Raw genomic sequence first — 25,858 nt, 5'->3', positions numbered from 1 at the left:
CCAGCTGTTCCAAGAGGGGTTTGTTTGCTCAGCATGTTCCAGGAACACGTATTTCACAATCCAATGATATAAATAAAGCCACAGCACAGAGCACAAGGATCACTTCTCCTCTGTGGGCTCAGTTGCACACACCCACTGGGTCACTGCAGGAGGGCGTGGAGGGAGGGGTCTCTGCAGTGACAGCCCTGTCACATTCCCTGCCCCCTTGGGTGCCTGCCCCATCTTCCCAGCCCCCCAGCCTGTGACTGTCACACCGAGCTCAGCCTGCCTCTCTCACAAGGACGATTGCCTGCCCTAACGCCTGGCCACGCTGCCCCACAAGGACTGTGCTATGAACATGGGGTTTCCCGGGTGCCTCCTGCTCCCGGATGGGCACCCCTTTGGCAGGAGCTCAGCTGCCTATGCTGGAGCCGGGAACACAAAGGTCCCCATCCTCCTGGCCTGGTTTTGGGGTGAGTGACCTTTTCCCTTTGCTCTGGCTTTGAATAGCCCTGGGAGCAACCTGTGATTCTCCAGCCCCACCCATCAGCTACGGCATAGCTGTGTCCTGGGAGCCAGAACTCCTGGGGTCTATTCTGCCTTGGGAAGGGGAGTGAGGTCTAGTGATTTAAGCAGGGAGTGGAACCAGGATCTATCTAGCTGCATGTCCGATTTTACAATACAATTAGTTTAACTTTTGTTAAATGTTAAAAGAGTAAAAAGAAACTCGCATGTCTCTGAGTCCTGGAGGTGTTTCTCAGTCGCCCTGGGCTGGTCTCTTTAGGAACATGGGACACAGGGCTGGAAGGGCACGTTATATAATCCCAGTCACACACTTATCAAGCGCCATCTTCACGTGAGTTAGCACGTTCTCCCCTCACCCATTAGGAGGCTGTTCCTGAACCTTCTTCTCATTTCCAGCCTAAAGTAACTCCTGGCCAGTTCATGATTCTATGGCAGTGGGGAGCACAGGCCACTAGTTGCATGGAGGTGGGAGATTACCTGCAGCCTCCCTCCACCCCTCCCTGGGACAGGGACTCGGCAGTGAGGCTGCACCTGACCCTGACACAGTGCAAGGGCCAGGCCGGCCTCAGAAACACCCTGGGCCCTGCCCCCCTGCCCAGGTGCACCAGGTGTGGGTGAGCAGGCTCTGGCTGGCAGCAGGATCCAAGTGTAGAGGGACTTAGTGTGGGGGTATCCAGGTAGGGGTAAGAGAGTTCTCTGTGGGGCAATCTGGGGGTGGGTGGCTTAGTGGGAGATCTGGATGCACAGATGCTCACTGGGGGGTTGCAGGGGCAATGGGATTCTGCAGGGGATCCAGGTGAAGGTGTTTGGGGCTCAGCAGGGGGGTCTAGGTGCAGGGGAGGGGGGGCTTGTCAGGGTGAAGTTTCGATGGGCCTGCTTAACGCGGGAGCCCCAGCTTCTGCCAAGGGGATGCCACACGCTGGACTCCAGCTTCCCCCCACTTCCCCCATTCCCTTCTCTTCCCCATCCCATGCCCCTTCCCCATTGCTCCATCTCCTCCCTCCCCACTGCCTCTTTCCCCCAGCCCCCACTTCCCCCATCCCATGCCCCTTCCCCACTGCTCCATCTCCTCCTCATCCCACCCCCTTCGTCCCCACTGCCTCTTTCCCACAGCCCCCACTTCCCCCATCCCATGCCCCTTCCCCACCGCTCCATCTCCTCCTCATCCCACCCCCTTCGTCCCCACTGCCTCTTCCCCCAGCCCCCACTTCCCCCATCCCATGCCCCTTCCCCACCGCTCCATCTCCTCCTCATCCCACCCCCTTCATCCCCACTGCCTCTTTCCCACAGCCCCCACTTCCCCCATCCCATGCCCCTTCCCCACCGCTCCATCTCCTCCTCATCCCACCCCCTTCGTCCCCACTGCCTCTTCCCCCAGCCCCCACTTCCCCCATCCCATGCCCCTTCCCCACCGCTCCATCTCCTCCTCATCCCACCCCCTTCATCCCCACTGCCTCTTTCCCACAGCCCCCACTTCCCCCATCCCATGCCCCTTCCACACCGCTCCATCTCCTCCTCATCCCATCCCCTTCGTCCCCACTGCCTCTTCCCCCAGCCCCCACTCCCCCCATCCCATGCCCCTTCCCCACCGCTCCATCTCCTCCTCATCCCACCCCCTTCATCCCCACTGCCTCTTTCCCACAGCCCCCACTCTTCCCCATCCCATGCCCCTTCCCCATTGCTCCATCTCCTCCTCATCCCACCCCCTTCATCCCCACTGCCTCTTTCCCACAGCCCCCACTTCCCCCATCCCATGCCCCTTCCCCACTGCTCCATCTCCTCCTCATCCCACCCCCTTCATCCCCACTGCCTCTTCCCCCAGCCCCCACTCCCCCCATCCCATGCCCCTTCCCCACCGCTCCATCTCCTCCTCATCCCACCCCCTTCGTCCCCACTGCCTCTTTCCCACAGCCCCCACTCTTCCCCATCCCATGCCCCTTCCCCATTGCTCCATCTCCTCCCTCCCCACTGCCTCTTTCCCCCAGCCCCCACTCCCCCCATCCCATGCCCCTTCCCCACCGCTCCATCTCCTCCTCATCCCACCCCCTTCGTCCCCACTGCCTCTTTCCCACAGCCCCCACTCTTCCCCATCCCATGCCCCTTCCCCATTGCTCCATCTCCTCCCTCCCCACTGCCTCTTTCCCCCAGCCCCCACTCCCCCCATCCCATGCCCCTTCCCCACCGCTCCATCTCCTCCTCATCCCACCCCCTTCGTCCCCACTGCCTCTTTCCCACAGCCCCCACTTCCCCCATCCCATGCCCCTTCCCCACTGCTCCATCTCCTCCCCTCCCCACTGCCTCTTCCCCCAGCCCCCACTTCCCCCATCCCATGCCCCTTCCCCACCGCTCCATCTCCTCCTCATCCCACCCCCTTCGTCCCCACTGCCTCTTCCCCCAGCCCCCACTTCCCCCATCCCATGCCCCTTCCCCACCGCTCCATCTCCTCCTCATCCCACCCCCTTCGTCCCCACTGCCTCTTCCCCCAGCCCCCACTCCCCCCATCCCATGCCCCTTCCCCACTGCTCCATCTCCTCCTCATCCCACCCCCTTCGTCCCCACTGCCTCTTCCCCCAGCCCCCACTTCCCCCATCCCATGCCACTTCCCCACCGCTCCATCTCCTCCTCATCCCACCCCCTTCGTCCCCACTGCCTCTTCCCCCAGCCCCCACTTCCCCCATCCCATGCCCCTTCCCCACTGCTCCATCTCCTCCTCATCCCACCCCCTTCGACCCCACTGCCTCTTCCCCCAGCCCCCACTCCCCCCATCCCATGCCCCTTCCCCACCGCTCCATCTCCTCCTCATCCCACCCCCTTCGTCCCCACTGCCTCTTCCCACAGCCCCCACTTCCCCCATCCCATGCCCCTTCCCCACTGCTCCATCTCCTCCTCATCCCACCCCCTTCAACCCCACTGCCTCTTCCCCCAGCCCCCACTTCCCCCATCCCATGCCCCTTCCCCACCGCTCCATCTCCTCCTCATCCCACCCCCTTCATCCCCACTGCCTCTTTCCCACAGCCCCCACTTCCCCCATCCCATGCCCCTTCCCCACTGCTCCATCTCCTCCCTCCCCACTGCCTCTTTCCCCCAGCCCCCACTCCCCCCATCCCATGCCCCTTCCCCACCGCTCCATCTCCTCCTCATCCCACCCCCTTCGTCCCCACTGCCTCTTTCCCACAGCCCCCACTTCCCCCATCCCATGCCCCTTCCCCACTGCTCCATCTCCTCCCCTCCCCACTGCCTCTTCCCCCAGCCCCCACTTCCCCCATCCCATGCCACTTCCCCACCGCTCCATCTCCTCCTCATCCCACCCCCTTCGTCCCCACTGCCTCTTCCCCCAGCCCCCACTTCCCCCATCCCATGCCCCTTCCCCATTGCTCCATCTCCTCCTCATCCCACCCCCTTCATCCCCACTGCCTCTTTCCCACAGCCCCCACTTCCCCCATCCCATGCCCCTTCCCCACTGCTCCATCTCCTCCCCTCCCCACTGCCTCTTCCCCCAGCCCCCACTTCCCCCATCCCATGCCCCTTCCCCACCGCTCCATCTCCTCCTCATCCCACCCCCTTCGTCCCCACTGCCTCTTCCCCCAGCCCCCACTTCCCCCATCCCATGCCCCTTCCCCACCGCTCCATCTCCTCCTCATCCCACCCCCTTCGTCCCCACTGCCTCTTCCCCCAGCCCCCACTCCCCCCATCCCATGCCCCTTCCCCACTGCTCCATCTCCTCCTCATCCCACCCCCTTCGTCCCCACTGCCTCTTCCCACAGCCCCCACTTCCCCCATCCCATGCCACTTCCCCACCGCTCCATCTCCTCCTCATCCCACCCCCTTCGTCCCCACTGCCTCTTCCCCCAGCCCCCACTTCCCCCATCCCATGCCCCTTCCCCACTGCTCCATCTCCTCCTCATCCCACCCCCTTCGACCCCACTGCCTCTTCCCCCAGCCCCCACTCCCCCCATCCCATGCCCCTTCCCCACCGCTCCATCTCCTCCTCATCCCACCCCCTTCGTCCCCACTGCCTCTTCCCACAGCCCCCACTTCCCCCATCCCATGCCCCTTCCCCACTGCTCCATCTCCTCCTCATCCCACCCCCTTCAACCCCACTGCCTCTTCCCCCAGCCCCCACTTCCCCCATCCCATGCCCCTTCCCCACCGCTCCATCTCCTCCTCATCCCATCCCCTTCGTCCCCACTGCCTCTTCCCCCAGCCCCCACTTCCCCCATCCCATGCCCCTTCCCCACCGCTCCATCTCCTCCTCATCCCACCCCCTTCGTCCCCACTGCCTCTTCCCCCAGCCCCCACTTCCCCCATCCCATGCCCCTTCCCCACCGCTCCATCTCCTCCTCATCCCACCCCCTTCATCCCCACTGCCTCTTTCCCACAGCCCCCACTTCCCCCATCCCATGCCCCTTCCCCACCGCTCCATCTCCTCCTCATCCCACCCCCTTCGTCCCCACTGCCTCTTCCCCCAGCCCCCACTCCCCCCATCCCATGCCCCTTCCCCACTGCTCCATCTCCTCCCTCCCCACTGCCTCTTTCCCCCAGCCCCCACTTCCCCCATCCCATGCCCCTTCCCCACCGCTCCATCTCCTCCTCATCCCACCCCCTTCGTCCCCACTGCCTCTTCCCCCAGCCCCCACTTCCCCCATCCCATGCCCCTTCCCCACCGCTCCATCTCCTCCTCATCCCACCCCCTTCGTCCCCACTGCCTCTTCCCCCAGCCCCCACTTCCCCCATCCCATGCCCCTTCCCCACCGCTCCATCTCCTCCTCATCCCACCCCCTTCATCCCCACTGCCTCTTTCCCACAGCCCCCACTTCCCCCATCCCATGCCCCTTCCCCACCGCTCCATCTCCTCCTCATCCCATCCCCTTCGTCCCCACTGCCTCTTCCCCCAGCCCCCACTTCCCCCATCCCATGCCCCTTCCCCACCGCTCCATCTCCTCCTCATCCCACCCCCTCCCTCCCCACTGCCTCTTTCCCACAGCCCCCACTTCCCCCAGCCCCTTCTCTTCCCCATCCCATGCCCCTTCCCCACTGCTCCATCTCCTCCCTCCCCACTGCCTCTTTCCCCCAGCCCCCACTTCCCCCATCCCATGCCCCTTCCCCATTGCTCCATCTCCTCCCTCCCCACTGCCTCTTTCCCCCAGCCCCCACTTCCCCCATCCCATGCCCCTTCCCCACCGCTCCATCTCCTCCTCATCCCACCCCCTTCGTCCCCACTGCCTCTTTCCCACAGCCCCCACTTCCCCCAGCCCCTTCTCTTCCCCATCCCATGCCCCTTCCCCACCGCTCCATCTCCTCCTCATCCCACCCCCTTCGTCCCCACTGCCTCTTCCCCCAGCCCCCACTTCCCCCATCCCATGCCCCTTCCCCACCGCTCCATCTCCTCCTCATCCCACCCCCTTCGTCCCCACTGCCTCTTTCCCACAGCCCCCACTCTTCCCCATCCCATGCCCCTTCCCCATTGCTCCATCTCCTCCCTCCCCACTGCCTCTTTCCCCCAGCCCCCACTTCCCCCATCCCATGCCCCTTCCCCACTGCTCCATCTCCTCCTCATCCCACCCCCTTCGTCCCCACTGCCTCTTTCCCACAGCCCCCACTTCCCCATCCCATGCCCCTTCCCCACTGCTCCATCTCCTCCCCTCCCCACTGCCTCTTCCCCCAGCCCCCACTTCCCCCATCCCATGCCCCTTCCCCATCGCTCCATCTCCTCCCCAGGCCGGGGCAAGGTCACTCTACAACCCGCCGCCCGGTGAGTGCCGATGGCGCCTGACCCCTGCTGCTGCCCCCGGGACACGTAGCTCAGAGGAGGGGGTTGAGGGGGGAGGGCTGGAGAGGTGGCGGGGCTGGGGTAGCTTTCCTGGCCGGCCGGGGGATCGGGCTGCCTGGGGCCCCTTCTGACTCCGGGCATCGCCACCTAGCGGCTGTGCGGGTATCACACCGCTCCGCTCTCCGCTCCACGGCCACGGCCGGGGTGGCGCGTTGTGTGGGCCGCTGGTGAATCACAGAATATCAGGGTTGGAAGGGACCTCAGGAGGTCATCTAGTCCAACCCCCTGCTCAAAGCAGGACCAATCCCCAATTTCTGCCCCAGATCCCTAAATGGCCCCCTCAAGGATCGAACTCACAACCCTGGGTTTAGCAGGCCAATGCTCACACCACTGAGCTATCCCTCCCCACAGCAATGTTTGGGCTGGGTCTCTCCCCCGGCCCCGCCTGCCGCCCCCCAGCACCTCCCCCGATTGTCCCGCGGCCCCCACTTGCTGCCCCGCGCACCTGCCCCGGGGCCTGCAGCTCACCCGGACTCCGCTCTGCGGGCTCCCCGCATCAACTGCTGCCGCAGGGTCCTAGTGCCCCCGTCACTAATGGCAGGGCAGGCTGCCCTTACTCTGCCCTTCCGCCCTAGCCCTGAGCCTCTCCAATGTCCCAAACCCCTCAACGCCAGCCCCAGACAGAGCCCTCACCCTAATCCTCTGTCCCAGCCCTGAGCGCCTCCCACACCCCAAACCCCTCATCCCCAGCCCCAGCCAGAGCCCTCATCCCCCCACACCCTAATCCTCTGTCCCAGCCCTGAGCCCCTCCCACACCCCAAACCCCTCATCCCCAGCCCCACAGCCCTCACCCCTGAACGTCTTCCTATCCCCAAACTCCCTCCCAGAGCCTGCACCTCCTCCCCCTTCCCACACACCCCCTCCATCCCCCAAACACTGTCCCAGAGCCTGAACCCCCTCCCTCTGCACCCCTCCACACCCAAACGCCGTCCCAGACCCTGCACCCCTCATCCCCTCCTGCACCCCCACCCCCTGCCCCAGCCCGGAGCCTACACCCAGCACCCAAACTCCCTCCCAGAGCCTGCACCCCAGACCCCCTCCCACAACCAAACTCCCTCCCAGAGCCTGCACCCCTCCTGCACCCTAATCCCCAGCCCAGGGCCTGCACCCCAGACCTCCTCCCCCCACCCAAACTCCCTCCCAGAGCCTTAGGCAGGTGGGGGGTGGAGTTTGGGGGGCGGGTTCTGGGCACCACCAAAATTTCTACAAACCTGCCACTCCAGTGGGCCAGCACACTCAAGGTCGGGGCGGGAAGCTGGGTATGGGGGTCCTTCAGCGATGCAGGCAGTGTGAAAGCAGGTGGCTTGGTTTGGAAAGTGTGGTGCAGTATCACTGGTTCTGACGTCACTAACCACGTCTTGTCTTTTGCCGGCTACCTAGGGCTCTTCTGCACTTGAAACATTACAGTGGCACAGTGGCAGCTCTGCAGCTAAAGCATTTCTGGGTCGACGCTACCGACGCCGACCGGAGGGGCAGGAGGGGCAACCCACTGCCCCGAGAGGCAGTAGATAGGTCACTGAAATACAACATGCCTCTGAGCCTTTTCTCTCAGTGCATCAGGAGATGGCAAGGGAGAGCTCACTCAGACCGCAGCTTACATCAGCCTTGTTTGGAGATCCCCAAGGTGTCCAGCCATGGAGACAGACACTTATCTCATCTCTTTGCTTTCTTTCAGTTTCCATGACAGGATTCCCCATGGCAGGTAAATACAAACATAGGCAGAGGGTGCGGGGTCTGTCCGTATGTGTGGGGTGCATGCTGCAGTGTGCAGCTATCTCATAAATTGGGGCGAGGAAGGGCAGAGTTAAGGTTATTTAATCTAGTCATTCAAGTGTAGAACTGGAATCTGGGTTCAAATCCTGCCTCCTCCAGACTCACCCCATGGTCTCAGCTCATCTCTTCCTCGCTACATGCCTCAGTTTCCCCACCAGTGAATTGTTAACAAGGTGCACTGTGTGGCAGAGTGAGCAAGGCGCAGGGCATCCTGGCTGTTGGGTACCTGTGGAAATGCCACAGCAATTCAGCGTCTCAAGGGCTCACCCTTGCCCAGTAAGACCGATTGAAATTTGGGCTCTGGCAGCGGCTGGCTGAGCTGCATCAGTCTGGGGTGACCCCAGATTTATCCTGGGGTATGATCTGCCCCAACAGATATTTTTGCCTTTAGTTATTGCTAGAGCAGTTTCAGCTCAGCCCTGGCTGTGGCTGGTGAATGGCCTCACCCCTGCAAAGGGCAAATGGAGGTGCTGTGTACCGACACTGGGGTGCCGTGATGCTAGCTGGGGCCTGTGAGAGGTGGGGGTGGGGTACGAGGAGCTGGGCTGCCGTGGTGCTGTCACCAGAGGAGGGTGCTCTGTCTGGAAGGCTCTGTCTGTCTGGACGCTGTGGAATATAGAGGAGCTGAGTCAGCCCCAGTCAGGGCCAGTGGAGGCTTTGGGGGAGCAGAACTACAGCCCCATGAGGCTGCTGCTGTTGGCTCTGGTCAGGCAGGGGCATCGGGGCGCAGACGGGGAGGGAGCCCAGGCAGGGGCAAAGGGCAGTTCAGTCTCCTGACCAGTTACGCCCTTTGCCCCTCGGCTGGGAGCCGCTCGGACTGAGGGCTGGGCTGGGCTGCACACACCTGTCCTGTCATGGAGGGGAATTAACCCCAGCAGCTCATTTCACATTTTGGGCATCAGAGAGCTGCAATGGCTGCAACTTCCACTCACTACCAGCTTGGACCCAGGGCCCCAAGACGTGAAAGTGCAGTGCCTGTTCCCCCCACGCCAGCCACAGCCCCTGCCTGAACTGGGGCCAAACAGGAACCGGTGCCCTCCAGGGGAAAAGATCCAGGTCTCCTTCCCACAATGTACTGCGTCACCTCATCCTCCTCCCACAGACTTTACTGGAGCCAGAGTCCCCTGGGGGAAAGACCCTGTGTCCCATCCTCCATCCCGCGAGTCAGCCATTCCACCGTGCCTGGGGCTGGATCAGAGCTGGTGACCTCCAGAGAGGAACCCCCCAGTGTCCCATTCTCAGCCCCCCGGAGCCAGCCAGTCTGCCACACTGAGACTGAATGGGAGCCAGAGCAAACGATAGCGAACAAGCCCCATATTCCTTTCCTCTAGCCCATCCCTGAGTGTTTATCCCCTTGGGGTGTTTGCAGACTCAGGCATTTCAGAAGTGGCTCAGCTCCGACTGGTGAACGGCCCGAGTCGCTGCGCTGGGAGAGTCGAGGTGCTTCACAACGAGCAGTGGGGAACCGTGTGTGATGACACCTGGGATTTAACTGAGGCCAGAGTCGTGTGCAGGCAGCTGGGCTGTGGGACGGCGTTATCGGCCCCACGTGAGTCTCGGTTTGGACAGGGACCTGACCGTATCTGGCTGGATGAGGTTAACTGCACAGGGACAGAAGCTGCCCTCTCCGAATGCAAGGCTCGGCCTTGGGGAGAGCATAACTGTAACCACGTGGAAGATGCCAGTGTTGTGTGCTCAGGTAAGCCTCATCTCTTCTGTCACGGTGGGTGCTGCAGGGAGTGGATTAGGAAGCTTTCAGCCCAGCCCCTGGTTCCCGATCTGAGTTCCCGTGCCCCAGCGCAGCGCTATGGGCCTGTACTGAAGGGAGCAGGCTGGAAACACAGGAGGGGGTGCTCTCCCCTAGCAGTCTGGGCTGACCCCAGTCCTCCCGCTGGCTGACAAAAGGTCTGTGCTGCAGCGTATGGGGCTCTCGCCTCACAGTCAGCGACGCTCACAGTTCCCCAGAGCGGCGCTAGGGGGCGTGAGCTGCAGAGGGTGGAGTGTGGGGCACAGTGAGAGGCCCTCTCCCCGCTCTGATCGCTCTGATCCCCCGCCCTCCCTGGCACAATGGGGCGCTGGGTAAGCATGGATCCCAGCTGTGGGACTTGGTGTCAAACAGAGCTTGCAGTCGCTCCTGGGGACTAGAAACCCAGGGTCACTTTGACAAGAGTTGGGCTCCTAACTCAGCCAGGCTGGACAATTTGCACCACAAACAATTAGCCCTGAACCTGTAACGTCCCCCCCAGCTCTGACTGGACAAACATTTCCCCCAACTTCCTGTCTGCACAGTCACCATATTTCTGTGCCCTGACTCTCAGCTGCCCTGTCCCACCCCGAAGTGGCAGCATGTCAGCGGTGGGGACTGAGCCCTTGGCATGGAGGGGCTGTGTGAGGAGGCCAGTCACACCCATCCGTGGTAGGGGATACAGTCATCAGCATCAGGATACAGTCATCAGCATCACTTGTGATCAGATGCACAGGAATCTCCTTGAGTATTTATTGCATTTGCAGAGTCGGTCATTCCAGACCCAGGTCCTCTCCAACTGGTGAATGGCCCCAATCGCTGCGCTGGGAGAGTCGAGGTGCTTCACAACCATCAGTGGGGAACCGTGTGTGATGACGGCTGGGATTTAACTGATGCTGGAGTCGTGTGCAGGCAGCTGGGCTGTGGGACGGCGTTATCAGCCCCAGGGAGGGCTCAATTTGGACAAGGATCTGGGCCAATTTGGCTGGCTGAGGTTAACTGCGCAGGGTCAGAAGCTGCTCTCTCCGAATGCAGGACTAAGTCTTGGGGAGACCATAACTGTCACCACAGAGCAGATGCCAGTGTTGTGTGCTCAGGTAACCCTCCTTTGTCATGCCCCTGTAAGTGCTGCGAGAAGCAGTTCGGGGACTCACTGGGGCGTTCTCCCCTCACAGTGAGTTCTGACCCTGATGCAAAATGCTGGGCTGGGGCTCAGCGGAGACTGCTTTCCCTGCAGACTCCTGCGTTACCACAAAGCCCCAGGTCGTGTCTAAGGGCCTTGCTGCAGGGAGCAGTTTGGAGATGACAGGAGGGGGCTGCTCTCTCTCTGAGTCAGTGCGTGGTGCTAGGGCATTGTGCTGCAGGCTGAGGTGTATACATCGCTGTGAGTGTCCCTCTCCCATGTCTGCTCACTCTGATCCCCCCACCCAACTCCAGCCCTATGGGCGCTCTGTGACCAGTGAGTTCTCTTCAGACATTGTACATGATAAATCAATTAAAAACTGGCCAACTTCCTGGTCTCAAAATGTAATTGTGAATGGGGAATCATCATCGAGCAAATGTGTTTGACTGGGGTCCTGAGGGATCACTTCTTGGCTCTACACTATTTAACAATTTTATCAAGGGACTAGAGAAAAACATAAAAACATCACTAAGAAAGTTTGCAGATGACACAAAATTTGGGTAAATAGTGAAGAGGACAGGTCCCTGACACAGAGTGATCTAAATCACTAGGTAAGCTGGGTGCAAGCAAACAAGGTGCCTTTTAACATGACCGAATGTAAAATTATACATCTAGAAACACAGAATGCAGGCTGTACTTACAGGAGGGGGGACTCTCTCCTGGGAAGCCCTAACTCTGAGAAAGATTTGGGAGTGGGTGGTGGATAATCAGCTGAACAGGAGCTCCCAGTATGACTCTGTGACCAAAATGGCTAGTGCAATCCTGGGATGCACTTACAGGGGAATCTCGAGTAGCTATATAGAGGTTATTTTACCTCTGTAGTTGGTGCTGGTGCAACCACTGCGGGAATCTTGTGTCCAGTTCTCTTGCCCACAATTCAAGAAGGATGCTGATAAATTTAAGAAGGTTCAGAGAAGAACCATGAGAATGATCAAAGGATTAGAAAACCTGCTTTGTGGTGACAGACGCAAGGAGCGCAATCTGTTTAGTTTAACAAAGAGAAGGTGAAGGGACCGCTTGATCACAGTCTATAATTACCATCATGGGGAACAGAAATGTGATAATAAAGGACTCTTCAATCTTACAGGCCAGTGATTAATAAGATCCGATGGCTGGAAGCTGAAAAGAGACAAATTTAGATTACAAATAAATATAAATTTGTAACGATGAGGATTATTAATTGTTGGAACATCTTACCAAGGGCTGTGGGGGATCCTCCCTCCCTGGTAATTTTTAAATCAAGATTGGCTGTTTCTCAAAGATCTGCCTGAGGAATTACTCCAGGGCAGGTCTCTGGCCTGTGCTACACAGGAGGTCAGACTAGGTGGTCACAGTGGGCACTTTGGGTCTTGGGATGTATGAATCCCGCTGATCGGATTCAGTGTCAGATGGAGCCTGCAGCCATTCACAAGGAGTAGGGACCCTGGGATACTTTGTCAAGCATCAGGCTCTTAACCCCATTGCCCCGGCCAATTAGCATCTTAGCTGATGAGCCAATAACTTTTAATTTTTGGCACCATGGTGACTGGATGCAGAATTCTTCCCCATGTCCTCCCTAAATGACTGGGCCAGATTTCTCTCTCCTGTTTCTCAGCTGCACCCTAGTGGTGGCTGCATATCTGTGGTGGGGAGTGAGACCCTGATAGGTGGTAGCTGTGTGTGGAGGCTGTTCAGACCTGTCAGTGGGAGGCTCTACGTTCCCCAGCATCACTACTGATCAGATGCACAGGAACCTCCCTGAGTGTTTATTCCATTGGGGTGTTTGCAGACTCCGATATCTCAGAAGTGGCTCAGCTCCGACTGGTGAACGGCCCGAGTCGCTGCGCTGGGAGAGTCGAGGTGCTTCACAACGAGCTGTGGGGAACCGTGTGTGATGACACCTGGGATTTAACTGAGGCCAGAGTCGTGTGCAGGCAGCTGGGCTGTGGGACGGCGTTATCAGCCCCAGGAAGGGCTCAATTTGGGCGAGGATCTGACCGTATATGGCTGGACGATGTTCAGTGCAAAGGGACAGAAACTGGCCTTTCCGAATGCAGAGCTCGGCCTTGGGGAGACAATAACTGTCACCACGGAGAAGATGCTGGTGTTGTTTGCACAGGTAATCCTCATTTCACAGTGCGTGTTGCAGGGAGCAGGGTGGGAAGCTCATTACAGGGCATTGTCCCCTCACAGCCATTACTAACCCCAGCATGGTGCTTGAGGCCTGTGCTACAGGGAGTTATATGGTGGTTCCAGTAGGGGACACTCTCCTCTCACACGCTGTGGTGACCCTAATTCCCCTCTATGGATCTATAGGCCTGTGCTGCAGGGAGCGACATGGGGCTCAGTAGGGGGTGCTCTCCCCGTGAAGTCAGTGCTGGCCCCTGTGCCCCAGTGCAGTGACAAGGGGCCTGTGCTGCAGGGAGGAGGCCTGGGTGTCAGTAGGGGGCGCTCTCCCCTTGCAGTTGTGCTTGCCCTAATGCCCCAGTGCAGTGCCATGGGCCCCTAGCATGAGGAAGCCTTGTCTGTGCCCGCTGGGGGGCAGCTCCCCAACTCCCTCAGCCATAGGCCACACAAGCTGTGCCCTCTAGGCGTTGAGGCATGGCCTCTCTCCAGGTTGGCAATAGGCACACTCCAGCCCCCAGCCCTCCGAGTGTCCCCCTACAGCTCCCAGCCCCTGTCCCACTGGGCATTCACAGCAGTCACAGATCCGCTGCTCCCAAAGGAACAGGGCCCCCAGCTGACCAGCTCCACCTCCCATCTCTTCCCCAATCAATGCACAGCCCTAGTTCACTTCATAGTGACAAGGACAAGTGATTTCACAGAGAGTAAAAATTCGAGGAGTAGCAAGGAGAAGGGTTGGAAAGAAATGGTTCCATGGCCAATAAAATCATACCACTTTGACTAGTGCCTAGACTCACTGAACGAGATACTTTTCTGTCTGGTAGAGCAACGCTCACCCCACAGTCCTTCCAGGGTTTTACTCCAGGCTTGGCTGTGATCTCCTGTTCCTGGGACAAACACTGTCAGCCACCCCCTGAGTGAAAGGGAGCTCTTGTCCCCTCTCCTCTTTCTTTGTAGGTACAGACCATTGTCTCTTCCCAGAGGAGGTCTCTCTTCGGAGACTTATCCTGGGGCTCTTTGTCTTTGTAAATTCTCAGGCCTCCACTGGGCCCAGACAGTGAATATAGCCTGTCTCCACGGCTGTGCTTTGTTCTGTGTGCTCATTGACTCAGCCGAAGGGATTGCCATGGCGAAGATGACAAGCTTCACTTCAGCACTTCTGCAGCCTCATATTCCACATTTTACATCTCTCTTCAGCTATGTCCCATACAAACATCTTGCCCCCATTAGGGTGACGAGTGTGCTGCTGGCTCTTGGCAGAGACCTCACATGCCACCTTTGATGATCTATTGTGCATATATCTCACCCAGGGGACCCCCGTATAACTCTAGGCATCCCTATGCCCTCTGCCAGTTGGCATCTAGTTATCCCTGGGCCAGACCCCTCTGCAGCACAATGCGGGGCTGGGTAACTATAGCTTCCACTGGTTGGATTTGGTGTCAATGGAGCCTGCAGCCGCTCACTCAAACTAAAAATCCAGGGCCAATTTCTCAAGAACCAATTTCTATAATCACTGTGTTCCGAAGGATTTGCATCTCAGGAAATTAGCCCAGAACCTGTAACTTCCCCAACAGCTGGATATAGGACACTTCCTGTCCTACACAGCCTAAATATTTCCCTGTCCTGTTTCTCAGCTGCTTTGTCCTACCCCAGAAGCGGCTGCCTGTCAGTGGTAGGAGTCTTCTTCTTTTGCATATTTCACAAGTCAATATCTATGTGACCCTTCTGCCAGGTGGAGTCGGCAGCGACCAGGGCTGAATTCAATATCTAGGGGTTCCTTTTCAGCAATACCACAGAACTGGCTTGAGTTCCCATCCAGTAGCCTGGGACAATTACACACCACCCCCTGGGTGCCTCTATGAGACAAAGCTTCCCCGCTCGCAGGCACAGAGTCTCAGTGCAGAAAAGAAACTTTTTAATAAAAGGAGGGAAGTAACCGAGCATTAACTTGAGAAAACGCTGGAAATAGGTTTAATCATGACCAAACCACCTATCCCAGAGTACATCGGACAGTGTCTTGCCTCAGGTTCTTTAGTCCAGCAACCAAAAGTTCTTTTAACATGCCCCTCCCTTCTCTCTCCACCACACCCCACTCACAGTGGTTGTCCTTAGTTAGTGAAGAAGCAGAGGTGCACCTGTGTGAGTTCAGCTCCCACCATGGGGGTGGGGAGGAGAGGGCCTGGCTCGCTGTGCTGTCTGGGTGCTTGCTCTGGTGGCAGCTGCCCTGCCAGCCACTCACCACTCTGCTCGCCCTCACCGCCTGCTGCCCCCGGCCTCTCTACTGTGACCTCTGCAGGTCTAGCTCTTGAGTCTCCACCCAGCTCTCAGTGACTGTCAGCTCTTAGTGGAGAGACCTCGGTGCTGAAGCAGGCTGAGCAGAAACACTGTCTCACAGCAGGTGATTTCAGCTCTAGTGATCATTTAAACCAAAAAGACTCCTAATGGAGCCTTAATTAGCTCTACCTTTGAAGGGGGAGGGGGGGTAGCAGACTGAACCATGCCTAGACCTCTTACACAGAGCCCTCAACAGGAAAAACCATCTTCACTCCCTCTCACTCTTGATAGGGGTCTGGTGTCTGAGCCCCCTGGTTAGTGAGTTCAGTTCAGTTGTGGGTGACCCCCTCAGTCAGGGCAAGCTAAGCACAGTTGTGCTGCCCTTTACTCACACAATCAGGGTAACAACATTTCATTGCGCCTGTATTCAGTACTACAGTGATTTGTAACCCAACACCAGCCAACACAGCTCTCTCTACTGGATACCTAGGCAGAGTGGGTGTGTTCATGTAAATACCATCTGGTCCTGAACCCTTTTCCCCTCCCCAGCTCATCACTAGCTGTCAGGGGATAGCTCATTCCAACCTTGCTTACCTCTAGCTTAGGGATCGGCAACCTTTGGTACGCGGCCCATCAGGGAAAGCCGCTGGCGGGCCGGGCTGGTTTGTTTACCTGCAGCGTCTGCAGGTTTGGCCAATTGCAGCTCCCACTGGCCGCAGTTTGCCGTTCCAGGCCAATGGGGGCTGTGGGAAGTGGCAGCCAGAACATCCCTCGGCCCGTGCCGCTTCCCACAGCCCCCATTGGCCTGGAACGGCGCGGCCAGTGGGAGCTGCGATCGGCCGAATCTGCAGACGCTGCAGGTAAACACACCATCCTGGCCTGCCAGCGGATTTCTCTGACGGGCCGCATGCCAAAGGTTGCCGATCCCTGCTCTAGCTTGTTCAGCCATCTGACTGTGCATCCTCAAGGTCCAGTCTTCTAACGGGGCTCTCCTCCATCACGTGTGACCATCTGTATTGCTGCCCCACCTCTTGTTTCATTAACCTTTGCTCTCTCTCGTCCTCCCACTCTGTTCCCTGGTCACTCCTTACTGTTCTTTTTACAGCTTCTGCCACTATTAAAAAAAGCTACCTATCACTTACCAGAACAATTTACCTTTCCCCTGCTCTATGCAAACCTTAATTTTAAAACAACACCTTTATGAAATGGTGGGTAGCTATTATCCACGCTTAACAGAAGAAGGAACCCAAACACAGAGGATTGCCCCAGATCGTTTTGTGAGCCCATGGAACAGCCTGGGCTAGAACCCAGGCACTTCCACTTGTTGTATTATTATTTCTAATTTGAATTCCAGTCGCTCTTTGAAGATGTAACAGCTGCTTGAGAAGATCAGGCTAAGCCAAAACTCTGCATTGCAGCAGTCCCTCTGGCCAGTCCTGTCAGGGGCCCGTGAAGCCTAGTCCAGGATATGTGTCCCAGGTTGCAAATAGGAAGATAGAAGTTAGGGCTTCTGAAATTCATCAGCAAGCCAGTCTCTGTATCCCAGAGTTGCCGCCCCTCTGTGAGGACACAGCTTCTCAGCCCAGCTCTGCCGTCATTCATCTGAGACTGGTCCTGGGCTCGCAGCACTAGACATGAGTGCAGCAATAGCTGCCACAAAACGATGTTGCCAAGTCAGTCGTGGCAAGTCAGGAGGAATCGCAGGGGCAGGTGTTTCCTTTAGGAGGGGGCCGATCTGCTTGGAGGAAGTGTGCATTGCCTCTGCACTGGGCACAACCCTTGTCAGCCTGGAGCGCAGCAGGTTGCTGCCAGCCGTCACTGCGCTCCAGTCAGTTCTCACGGGGGATCATAGAATCATAGAATCTCAGGGTTGGAAGGGACCTCAGGAGGTATCTAGTCCAACCCCCTGCTCAAAGCAGGACCAATCCCCAATCAAATCATCCCAGCCAGGGCTTTGTCAAGCCTGACCTTAAAAACTTCTAAGGAAGGAGATTCCACCACCTCCCTAGGTAACGCATTCCAGTGTTTCACCACCTTCCTAGTGAAAAAGTTTTTCCTAATATCTAACCTAGACCTCCCCCACTGCAACTTGAGACCATTGTTCCTTGTTCTGACATCAGCTACCACTGAGAACAGTCTAGATCCATCCTCTTTGGAACCCCAAATGGCTCTGCAATCACATCCGCAAACTCCTTTAGCATTCTCGGATGCAGCACATCTGGCCCCATGGACTTGTGCTTGTCCAGCTTTTCTAAATAGTCCTGAACCACTTCTTTCTCCACAGAGGGCTGGTCACCTCCTCCCCATGCTGTGCTGCCCAGTGCAGTAATCTGGGAGCTGACCTTGTTCGTGAAGACAGAGGGAAAAAAAGCGTTGAGTACATTAGCTTTTTCCACATCCTCTGCCTCCCCCGTTCAGTAAGGGACCCACACTTTCCCTGATCTTCTTGTTGCTAACATACCTATGGAAACCCTTCTTGTTACTCTTAACATCTCTTGCTAGCTGCAACTCCAATTGTGATTTGGCCTTCCTGATTTCACTCCTGCATGCCTGAGCAATATTTTTGTACTCCTCCCTGGTCATTTGTCCAATCTTCCCCTTCTTGTAAGCTTCTTTTTTGTGTTTAAGATCAGCAAGGATTTCACTGTTAAGCCAAGCAGGTCGCCTGCCATATTTAATATTCTTTCTACACATTGGGATGGTTTGTTCCTGGACTCTGGGTGATGTTTTCAGGGAGCTATGGAGCCAACACATGTAAATTCGATGCTGATGTCAGGCTAAGGCAACCACTAAAGACACGGGTGACTGTGTTCATCTCCCAATCACCAAGATGCTTATGACAGCATCTGCCCTGCAGCACTGCACAGTATCCCACTGGAGGGAATACCAGCACCAGGAGTGAAGGTGTAAATCTGCTCCCCAGGAGGTTCCTGCCAGTAGTGTGGGGGGTGATCTTTTTCATTAAGTGCTCTAGTGGGAGCAGTAGGTCAGACTGCAGTCCAGTCTGCCTAACTAGGTGAGAGCTGGCTGGGAGGGGAGTGGACAAACTTCAACATTGCCCAAGTGATTATCCTGGTCAGTGGTGGGGAGCCCTTGACAGGCAGTGGTTGTGTGCAGAGACCGGTCAGATCCATTGGCAGGAGGCACTACGTTCCCCAGCGACACGAGAGATCAGATGCCCAGGAACCTCCCTGAGTGTTTATTCCCTTGGGTGTTTGCAGACTCTGGCATCTCAGAAGTGACTCAGCTGCGATTGGTGAATGGTTCGAGTCGCTGCGCTGGGAGAGTCGAGGTGTTTCATAACAAGAAGTGGGGAACCGTGTGTAATGACAGCTGGGACCTACAGGATGCTGGAGTTGTGTGCAGGCAGCTGGGCTGTGGGACGGCGTTATCAGCCCCCGCCGGGGCTCACTTTGGGCAAGGATCTGACCATATCTGGCTGGATAATGTCAGCTGCACAGGGACAGAAGCTGCCCTCTCCCAATGCAGGACTAGGCCTTGGGGAGACAGTAACTGTACCCACGAAGAAGATGCCAGTGTTGTGTGCTCAGGTAACCCTCCTCCATCACTTCACTGTGGGTGGTGCAGGGATTGGGCTGGGAAGCTTTCAGCACAGACCCAGCTCTCCTGTCTGAGTCAGCGCTGACCCCAGTGCCCCACCATGGTGCTAAGGGCCTGTACTGCAGGGAGCCCGTTGAGGGCCACAGGAAATGTCGCTCTTCCAATGTTGTCAGCACTGACCCCATTTTCCCCACACAGTTCTACATGCCTGCGCTCCAGGGAGCTGGATGGGGGCTCAGTAGGGGGCGCTCTGCCCTCGCAGTCAGTGCTGAGCCCAGTGCCCCAGCACAGCACTTACGGCCTGCGCTGCAGGGAGCAGTACGTGCGCCTCAGTGAGAGACCCTCCCTGTCGCTGATCGCTCTGATCCACCTGCCCCGCTACAGCACAATGGGGCGCTCGGTAACTGTGGATCCCTTTTGCAGGATTTGGTGTCCAATGGCGCCTGCAGCCACTCAGGGGCCCCTTTTTAAAGTGTAGGGTTCCTACCACCGTCACTCCGGGTGATTTCCATCTCAACTAATTTGCCTGAACCTGTAACGCCCCGCACAGCTGTGACTGGAGACTGGGTTCTTCCTCACTTCCTCTCCTACACAGCCCATGAGTTTCTGTGCTCTGTCTCTCAGCAGCCTTGTTCCACCCCAGAGGTGGCTGCATATCAGAGGAGGGGAGTGAGTCCTTGAAAGGCAGGTGCTCTGTTTAGAAGCTGTTCAGACCTGTCAGTGGGAGGCCCTAAGTTCCACAGCATTACTAGCAATAAGATGCACAGGAACCTACCTGAGTGTTTATTCCTTTGGGGCATTTGCAGACTCAGACATTTCAGAGCAGACTTCGCTCCGACTGGTGAACGGCCCGAGTCGCTGCGCTGGGAGAGTCGAGGTGCTTCACAACCAGCAGTGGGGAACCGTGTGTGATGACAGCTGGGATTTAACTGAGGCCAGAGTCGTGTGCTGGCAGCTGGGCTGTGGGACGGCATTATCAGCCCCAGGCGGGTCTCAATTTGGGCGAGGCTCTGATCCCATCTGGCTGGATAACGTTCACTGCACAGGGACAGAAGCTGCCCTCTCCGAATGCAGAGCTCGGCCTTGGGGAATCCATAACTGTCACCACGGAGAAGATGCCAGTGTTGTGTGCTCAGGTAACTCTCATCCATCACTGTGGGTGTTGTGGGGAGCGGGATGAGGGCTCAGTAGGGGGCGCTCTCCCCTCGCAGTCAGTGCTGAGCCCCGTGTCCCAGCACAGCACTTAGGCCCTGCGCTGCAGGGAGCGGTACGTGCGCCTCAGTGAGAGACCCTCCCCGTCGCCGATCACTCTGATCCCCTGCCCCATAACAGCACAATGGGGCGCTGGGTAACCATAGATCCCATTTGTGGGATTTGGGGTCGAATGGAGCCTCCAGGCACTCAGGGGCAGTAGAAACCCTGGGTCCCTTTATAAAGTGTGGGGCTCCGACCCCCATCATAGTGATTTCAATCTCAGCTAATTATCCCTCAATCTGTAACATCTCCCACTGGTGTGACTGGAGACAGGGTTCTTCCTCACTCCCTCTCCTATATAGCCCATGAGTTTTCATGGCCTGTCTCTCAGCTGCCCGTTCCCACCCCAGAGGTGGCTGTGTATTAGTAGGGCAGAATGAGCCCCTGCCAGGCAATTGGTATGTGTAGAGACTGATCAGATCCGAGGCGCCATGTTCCCCAATGTCACTAGTGATCAGAGGCAAAGGAATCTCCCTGAGTGTTTATTCCCTTGGAGCATTTGCAGACTCAGCCATTGCAGAGCAGGCTCCAGTCCGACTGGTGAACGGCCCGAGTCGCTGTGCTGGGAGAGTCGAGGTGTTTCACAACCAGCAGTGGGGAACCGTGTGTGATGACAGCTGGGACATAACAGATGCCGGAGTCGTGTGCAGGCAGCTGGGCTGTGGGACGGCGTTATCAGCCCCAGGCGGGTCTCGGTTTGGACAGGGAACTGACCGTATCTGGCTGAATGAGGTTAACTGCACAGGGACAGAAGCTGCCCTCTCCGAATGCAAGGCTCGGCCTTGGGGAGAGCATAACTGTAACCACGTGGAAGATGCCAGTGTTGTGTGCTCAGGTAAGCCTCATCTCTTCTGTCACGGTGGGTGCTGCAGGGAGTGGATTAGGAAGCTTTCAGCCCAGCCCCTGTTCCCCATCTGAGTTCCCGTGCCCCAGCGCAGCGCTATGGGCCTGTACTGAAGGGAGCAGGCTGGGAACACAGGAGGGGGTGCTCTCCCCTAGCAGTCTGGGCTGACCCCAGTCCTCCCGCTGGCTGACAAAAGGTCTGTGCTGCAGGGTATGGGGCTCTCGCCTCACAGTCAGCGACGCTCACAGTTCCCCAGAGCGGCGCTAGGGGGCGTGAGCTGCAGAGGGTGGAGTGTGGGGCACAGTGAGAGGCCCTCTCCCCGCTCTGATCGCTCTGATCCCCCGCCCTCCCTGGCACAATGGGGCGCTGGGTAAGCATGGATCCCAGCTGTGGGACTTGGTGTCAAACAGAGCTTGCAGTCGCTCCTGGGGACTAGAAACCCAGGGTCACTTTGACAAGAGTTGGGCTCCTAACTCAGCCATGCTGGACAATGTGCAGCACAAACAATTAGCTCTGAACCTGTAACGTCCCCCGCAGCTCTGACTGGACAAACATTTCCCCCAACTTCCTTTCTGCACAGTCACCATATTTCTGTGCCCTGACTCTCAGCTGCATTTTTGTATGCAGTTTAGTTGCAGCCATGTCGGTCCCAGGATACAAGAGAGACAAGGTGGGTGAGGAAATGTCTTTTATTGGACCAGTTTCTCTTGGTGAGAGAGACAAGCTTTCAAGCTTACACAGAGCCCAGACCCAAAGAAGAGCTCTGCGTGAGCTCCAAAGCTTGTTTCTCTCACCAACTGAAGCTGGTCCAATGAAAGATATTGCCTCACCCACCGTGTCTCCCTAAATTTCTGTAAGGCATTCGACTTAACACTGCACAAGAACGATGCAAAATCAATGTGTCACCCGTTAAACTGATTAAAAATTGGACAACTTACTGGTCTCAAAATGTAATTGGGAATGGAGAATCGTCATCGGGAAATGTGTTTTGACTGGGGCCCTGCGGGATCACTGCTTGGCTTTACGGTACTTATCATTTTTATCAATGAACTGGAAGAAAACATAAAAACATCAGTCAGAAAGTTTGCAGATAACACAAAAATTGGGAGACTAGTAAATAGAGAACAGGACAGGTCACTGACACATAGGGATCTGAATCGCTAGGTAAGCTGGGTACAAGGAAACAAGATTCCTTTTAATACGACCAAATGTAAAATTATACATCTAGGAACACAGAACGCAGGCTGTACTTACAGGAGTGGGGATTCTGTCTGGGAAGCAGTGACCCTGAGAAAGTTTTATGGGTGGGGGGTGGATAATCAGAAGAAAAGGAGCTCCCAGAGTGATACTGTGACCAGAAGGACTAATGCAATCCTGGGATGCGTACACAGGGGAATCTTGAGTAGCTGTAGAGAGGTTATTTTACCTCTGTAGTTGGTGCAAACGCTGCGGGAATCCTGTTTCCAGTGTGATGGGATCCCCGGGGTGCAGCCTGGGACTGTGGGACCGTTGTGCCTCCTTAACTCTCTCCAGCCTGGTTTGTCTCACACAATGCTTTGCTAGTGACAAGCAGCAAACCCCTCCAGGCACTGTGATCACTCAGCACAACCGCATGCGGAGCCCCCACACCCAGCTAGATTGCATGAATGCTCCTAGAGACATTAATGAATCACACTGAGAAAGGCACCAGCCAAATCCCCCCAGCTACCACCCTTGTACCTCAGGAATATACCGTCTTGTACTGCTCAAGATGAGCAGTGCAAATTTATTAATTGGTTCACTACTTCATCAATGGAAAGTGGATATACACCAGCCTTTGTAAATCTTAGGAGATTTACCAAACACTTCAGGCAAATTTAGTGGTAAAGATAAATAGTTAAACAAATTTATTGATGACAAAAGATATATTTTAATTGATTATAAGTGATAGGCAAAAAATCAGAGTTCGTTACCAAAATAAAATAAAATATAAGCACGCAGCCTAAACTCTCAACCCTATTAGACTGGGCAACAACTAGACTAAGCAGTTTTTCTCACCCCACTGGATATTGCAGTTCTTAGTACACAGATATCGCCCTTGAAACCTGGGCCAGTCTTCTCTGTTGGAGTCTTCAGTCTTCTGAGTGTCCTTGTTGCTTGCAGCATAGGTGGGGCGGGGGAGGAGGAGAAAAGGCCAAGCATGGGCCCCCTGTGTTCTGTTTTATACACTTAGTCCCATGTGCTTGGAGAACACAAATCCAGGCATGTCTGGTCCCCAGTCAAGGTTGAACAATTTCCCAGGTGTGGTCTTATGCAGCTGAGTCACTGAATTGTAACTTCCTTGCTGGACAATGGCTATTGATGGTTGTTGAACATCCACCTGCGCATTTGTTAGCTCTTTTGTCATTGTCTCTGGCGAGCTAGTGTCTGGGTGCTTCCCAAACCCACAGCATATTTTAGTGAAAACTATACAACTCAATTCTTATAATATTATATGCATTAATGGTACACATATTTAGATGGAACAATGGCTTTCAGCAGATCATAACCTTTCCCATGATACCTCACGTGGCATGCTTTATATGCAATATCACAATTATATGTAAATGAGGAATATGGGGGTTACAGGGCGCTCCCACAAGGTATAGAATATCACATCCAGTTCTGGTTCCCACAATTCAAGAAGGATGCTGATAAATTTAAGAAGGTTCAGAGAAGAGCCATGAGAATGATCAAAGGATTAGAAAACCTGCCTTGTGGTGACAGACGCAACGAGCTCAGTCTGTTTAGTTTAACAAAGAGAAGGTGAAGGGGTCACTTGATCACAGTCTATAATTACCATCATGGGGAACAGAAATGTGATAATAGAGGACTCTTCAATCTTACAGGAAAGTGTTTCATAAGATCCGAAGGCTGGAAGTTGAAGAGAGACACATTTAGATTACAAATAAAATGCAAATTTGTAATGATGAGGATTATTAACTGTTGGAACTGTTTACCAATAGCTGTGGGGGATCCTCCCTCACTGGCAATCTTTAAATGAGGATTCGTTGTTTCTGAAAGATCTGCCCTAGGAATTACTCTGGGGCAGGTCTCTGGCCTGTGCTACATAGGAGGTCAGACTAGGTGGTCAGAGTGGGCACTTTGGGCCTTGGGGGTCTATGAATCCCGCTGATCAGATTCAGTGCCAGATGGAGCCTGCAGCCATTCACAAGGAGTAGGGACCCTAGGTCACTTTGTTAAGCATCAGGCTCCTAACCCCATTGCCCCGGCCAATTAGCATCTTAGCTGATGAGCCATGAACCTTTAATATTTGGCACCATGGTGACTGGATGCAGAATTCTTCCCCATGTCCTGCCTAAATGACTGGGCCAGATTTCCCTCGCCTGTTTCTCAGCTGCACCCTTGTGGCGGCTGCATATCTGTGGTGGGAAGTGAGACCCTGATAGGCGGTAGCTGTGTGTGGAGGCTGTTCAGACCCACCAGTGGGAGGCGCTACGTTCTGCAGCATCACTACTGATCAGATGCAAAGGAACCTCCCTGAGAGTTTATTCCATTGGCGTGTTTGCAGACTCTGGCATTTCAGAAGAGGCTCAGCTCCGACTAGTGAATGGCCCGAGTCGCTGCGCTGGGAGAGTCGAGGTGCTTCACAACCAACGGTGGGGAACCGTGTGTGATGACAGCTGGGACATAACTGATGCTGGAGTCGTGTGCAGGGAGCTGGGCTGTGGAATGGCGTTATCAGCCCCAGGAGGGGCTCGATTTGGGCGAGGATCAGACCATATCTGGCTGGATGACGTCAACTGCGCAGGGACAGAAGCTGCCTTCACCGAATGCAGGGCTCGGCCTTGGGGAGACAATAACTGTAACCATGGAGAAGATGCTGGTGCTGTGTGCTCAGGTAACTCTCATCTAGCACCGTGCATGTTGCAGGGAGGAGGGTGGGAAGCTCATTACAGGGCATTTTCCCCTCACAACCATTACTAACCCCAGCATGGTGCTTGGGGCCTGTGCTTCAGGGAGCTGTATGGCGGTTCCAATAGGGGGTGCTCTCCTCTCACACGCTGTGCTGACCCTAATTCCCCTGAGCGGTTCTATAGGCCTGTGCTGCAGGGAGCAGGGTGGAGGCTCAGTAGGGGGCGCTCTCTCCTTGAAGTCCGTGCTGGCACCAGTACCCTAGTGCAGTGCCAAGGGGCCTGTGCTGCAGATAGGGGGATGGGGTGTCAGTAGGGGGTGCTTTCCCCTTGCAGTTGTGCTGACACCAATGCCCCAGTGTGGTGCCATGGGCCCCTGGCATGAGGAAACCTTGTCTGTGCCCGCTGGGGGGAAGCTCCCCGACTCTCCTGGCCACAGAACACAAGCTGTGCCCTTTAGGCCTCACAGGATGGCTTCTCTCTGGGTTGTGAGAGGCACACTCCAGGCCCAGCCCTCCATGTGTCTCCCTGCAGCACCCAGCCCCTGTCCCGCTGGGCATTCACAGCAGTCACAGATCCGCTGCTCCCAAAGGAACAGAGCCCCCAGCTGACCAGCTCCAGCTCCCATCTCTGCCCCAATCAACACACAGCTCTAGATCCCTTCATAGGCACACCAAGGACAAGTGATTTCACAGAGTGTAGAGTTTCGAGGAGTAGCAAGGAGAAGGGTTGGAAAGAAATGGTTCCATGGCCAATAAAATCATACCACCTTGACTAGACCCTAGACTCATTGAACGAGATACTTTTCTGTCTGGTAGAGTAAAGCTCACCCCACAGTCCTTCCAGAGTTTTACTCCAGGCTTGGCTGTGATCTCCTGTTTCTGAGACAAACACT

General features: G+C 56.4%; 1 protein-coding gene and 1 long non-coding RNA gene across 2 annotated transcripts in view; one reads left to right on the top strand and one right to left on the bottom strand.

The window, feature by feature from the left end:
- The first annotated feature begins 313 nt into the window (after window positions 1–313).
- The window catches only part of LOC102937321 (deleted in malignant brain tumors 1 protein), an 86,553-nt gene continuing 61,008 nt past the window's right edge, over window positions 314–25,858 (top strand). The window contains exons 1-8 of the mRNA XM_043534838.1: window positions 314–452; window positions 8,010–8,036; window positions 9,477–9,806; window positions 10,619–10,948; window positions 12,803–13,132; window positions 18,633–18,962; window positions 20,732–21,061; window positions 24,621–24,950. Coding sequence (XP_043390773.1) covers window positions 332–452; window positions 8,010–8,036; window positions 9,477–9,806; window positions 10,619–10,948; window positions 12,803–13,132; window positions 18,633–18,962; window positions 20,732–21,061; window positions 24,621–24,950 — 2,128 coding nt within the window. The 5' untranslated portion in view covers window positions 314–331. The remainder of the gene's footprint in view (window positions 453–8,009; window positions 8,037–9,476; window positions 9,807–10,618; window positions 10,949–12,802; window positions 13,133–18,632; window positions 18,963–20,731; window positions 21,062–24,620; window positions 24,951–25,858) is intronic.
- LOC119564385 lies at window positions 12,047–19,825 on the bottom strand. The gene is made up of 2 exons (XR_005223160.2): window positions 19,748–19,825; window positions 12,047–12,153 (listed from the first exon to the last, which is right to left on the bottom strand). It is a non-coding gene; the product is annotated as an uncharacterized LOC119564385 (long non-coding RNA).

This window comes from Chelonia mydas, chromosome 23 (genome assembly GCF_015237465.2).
Source record: "Chelonia mydas isolate rCheMyd1 chromosome 23, rCheMyd1.pri.v2, whole genome shotgun sequence".
In the NCBI taxonomy this organism is placed as follows: domain Eukaryota; kingdom Metazoa; phylum Chordata; order Testudines; family Cheloniidae; genus Chelonia; species Chelonia mydas.
Note: the sequence above shows the minus strand (reverse complement) of the source record. Positions and strands in the feature narration are given on the sequence as shown.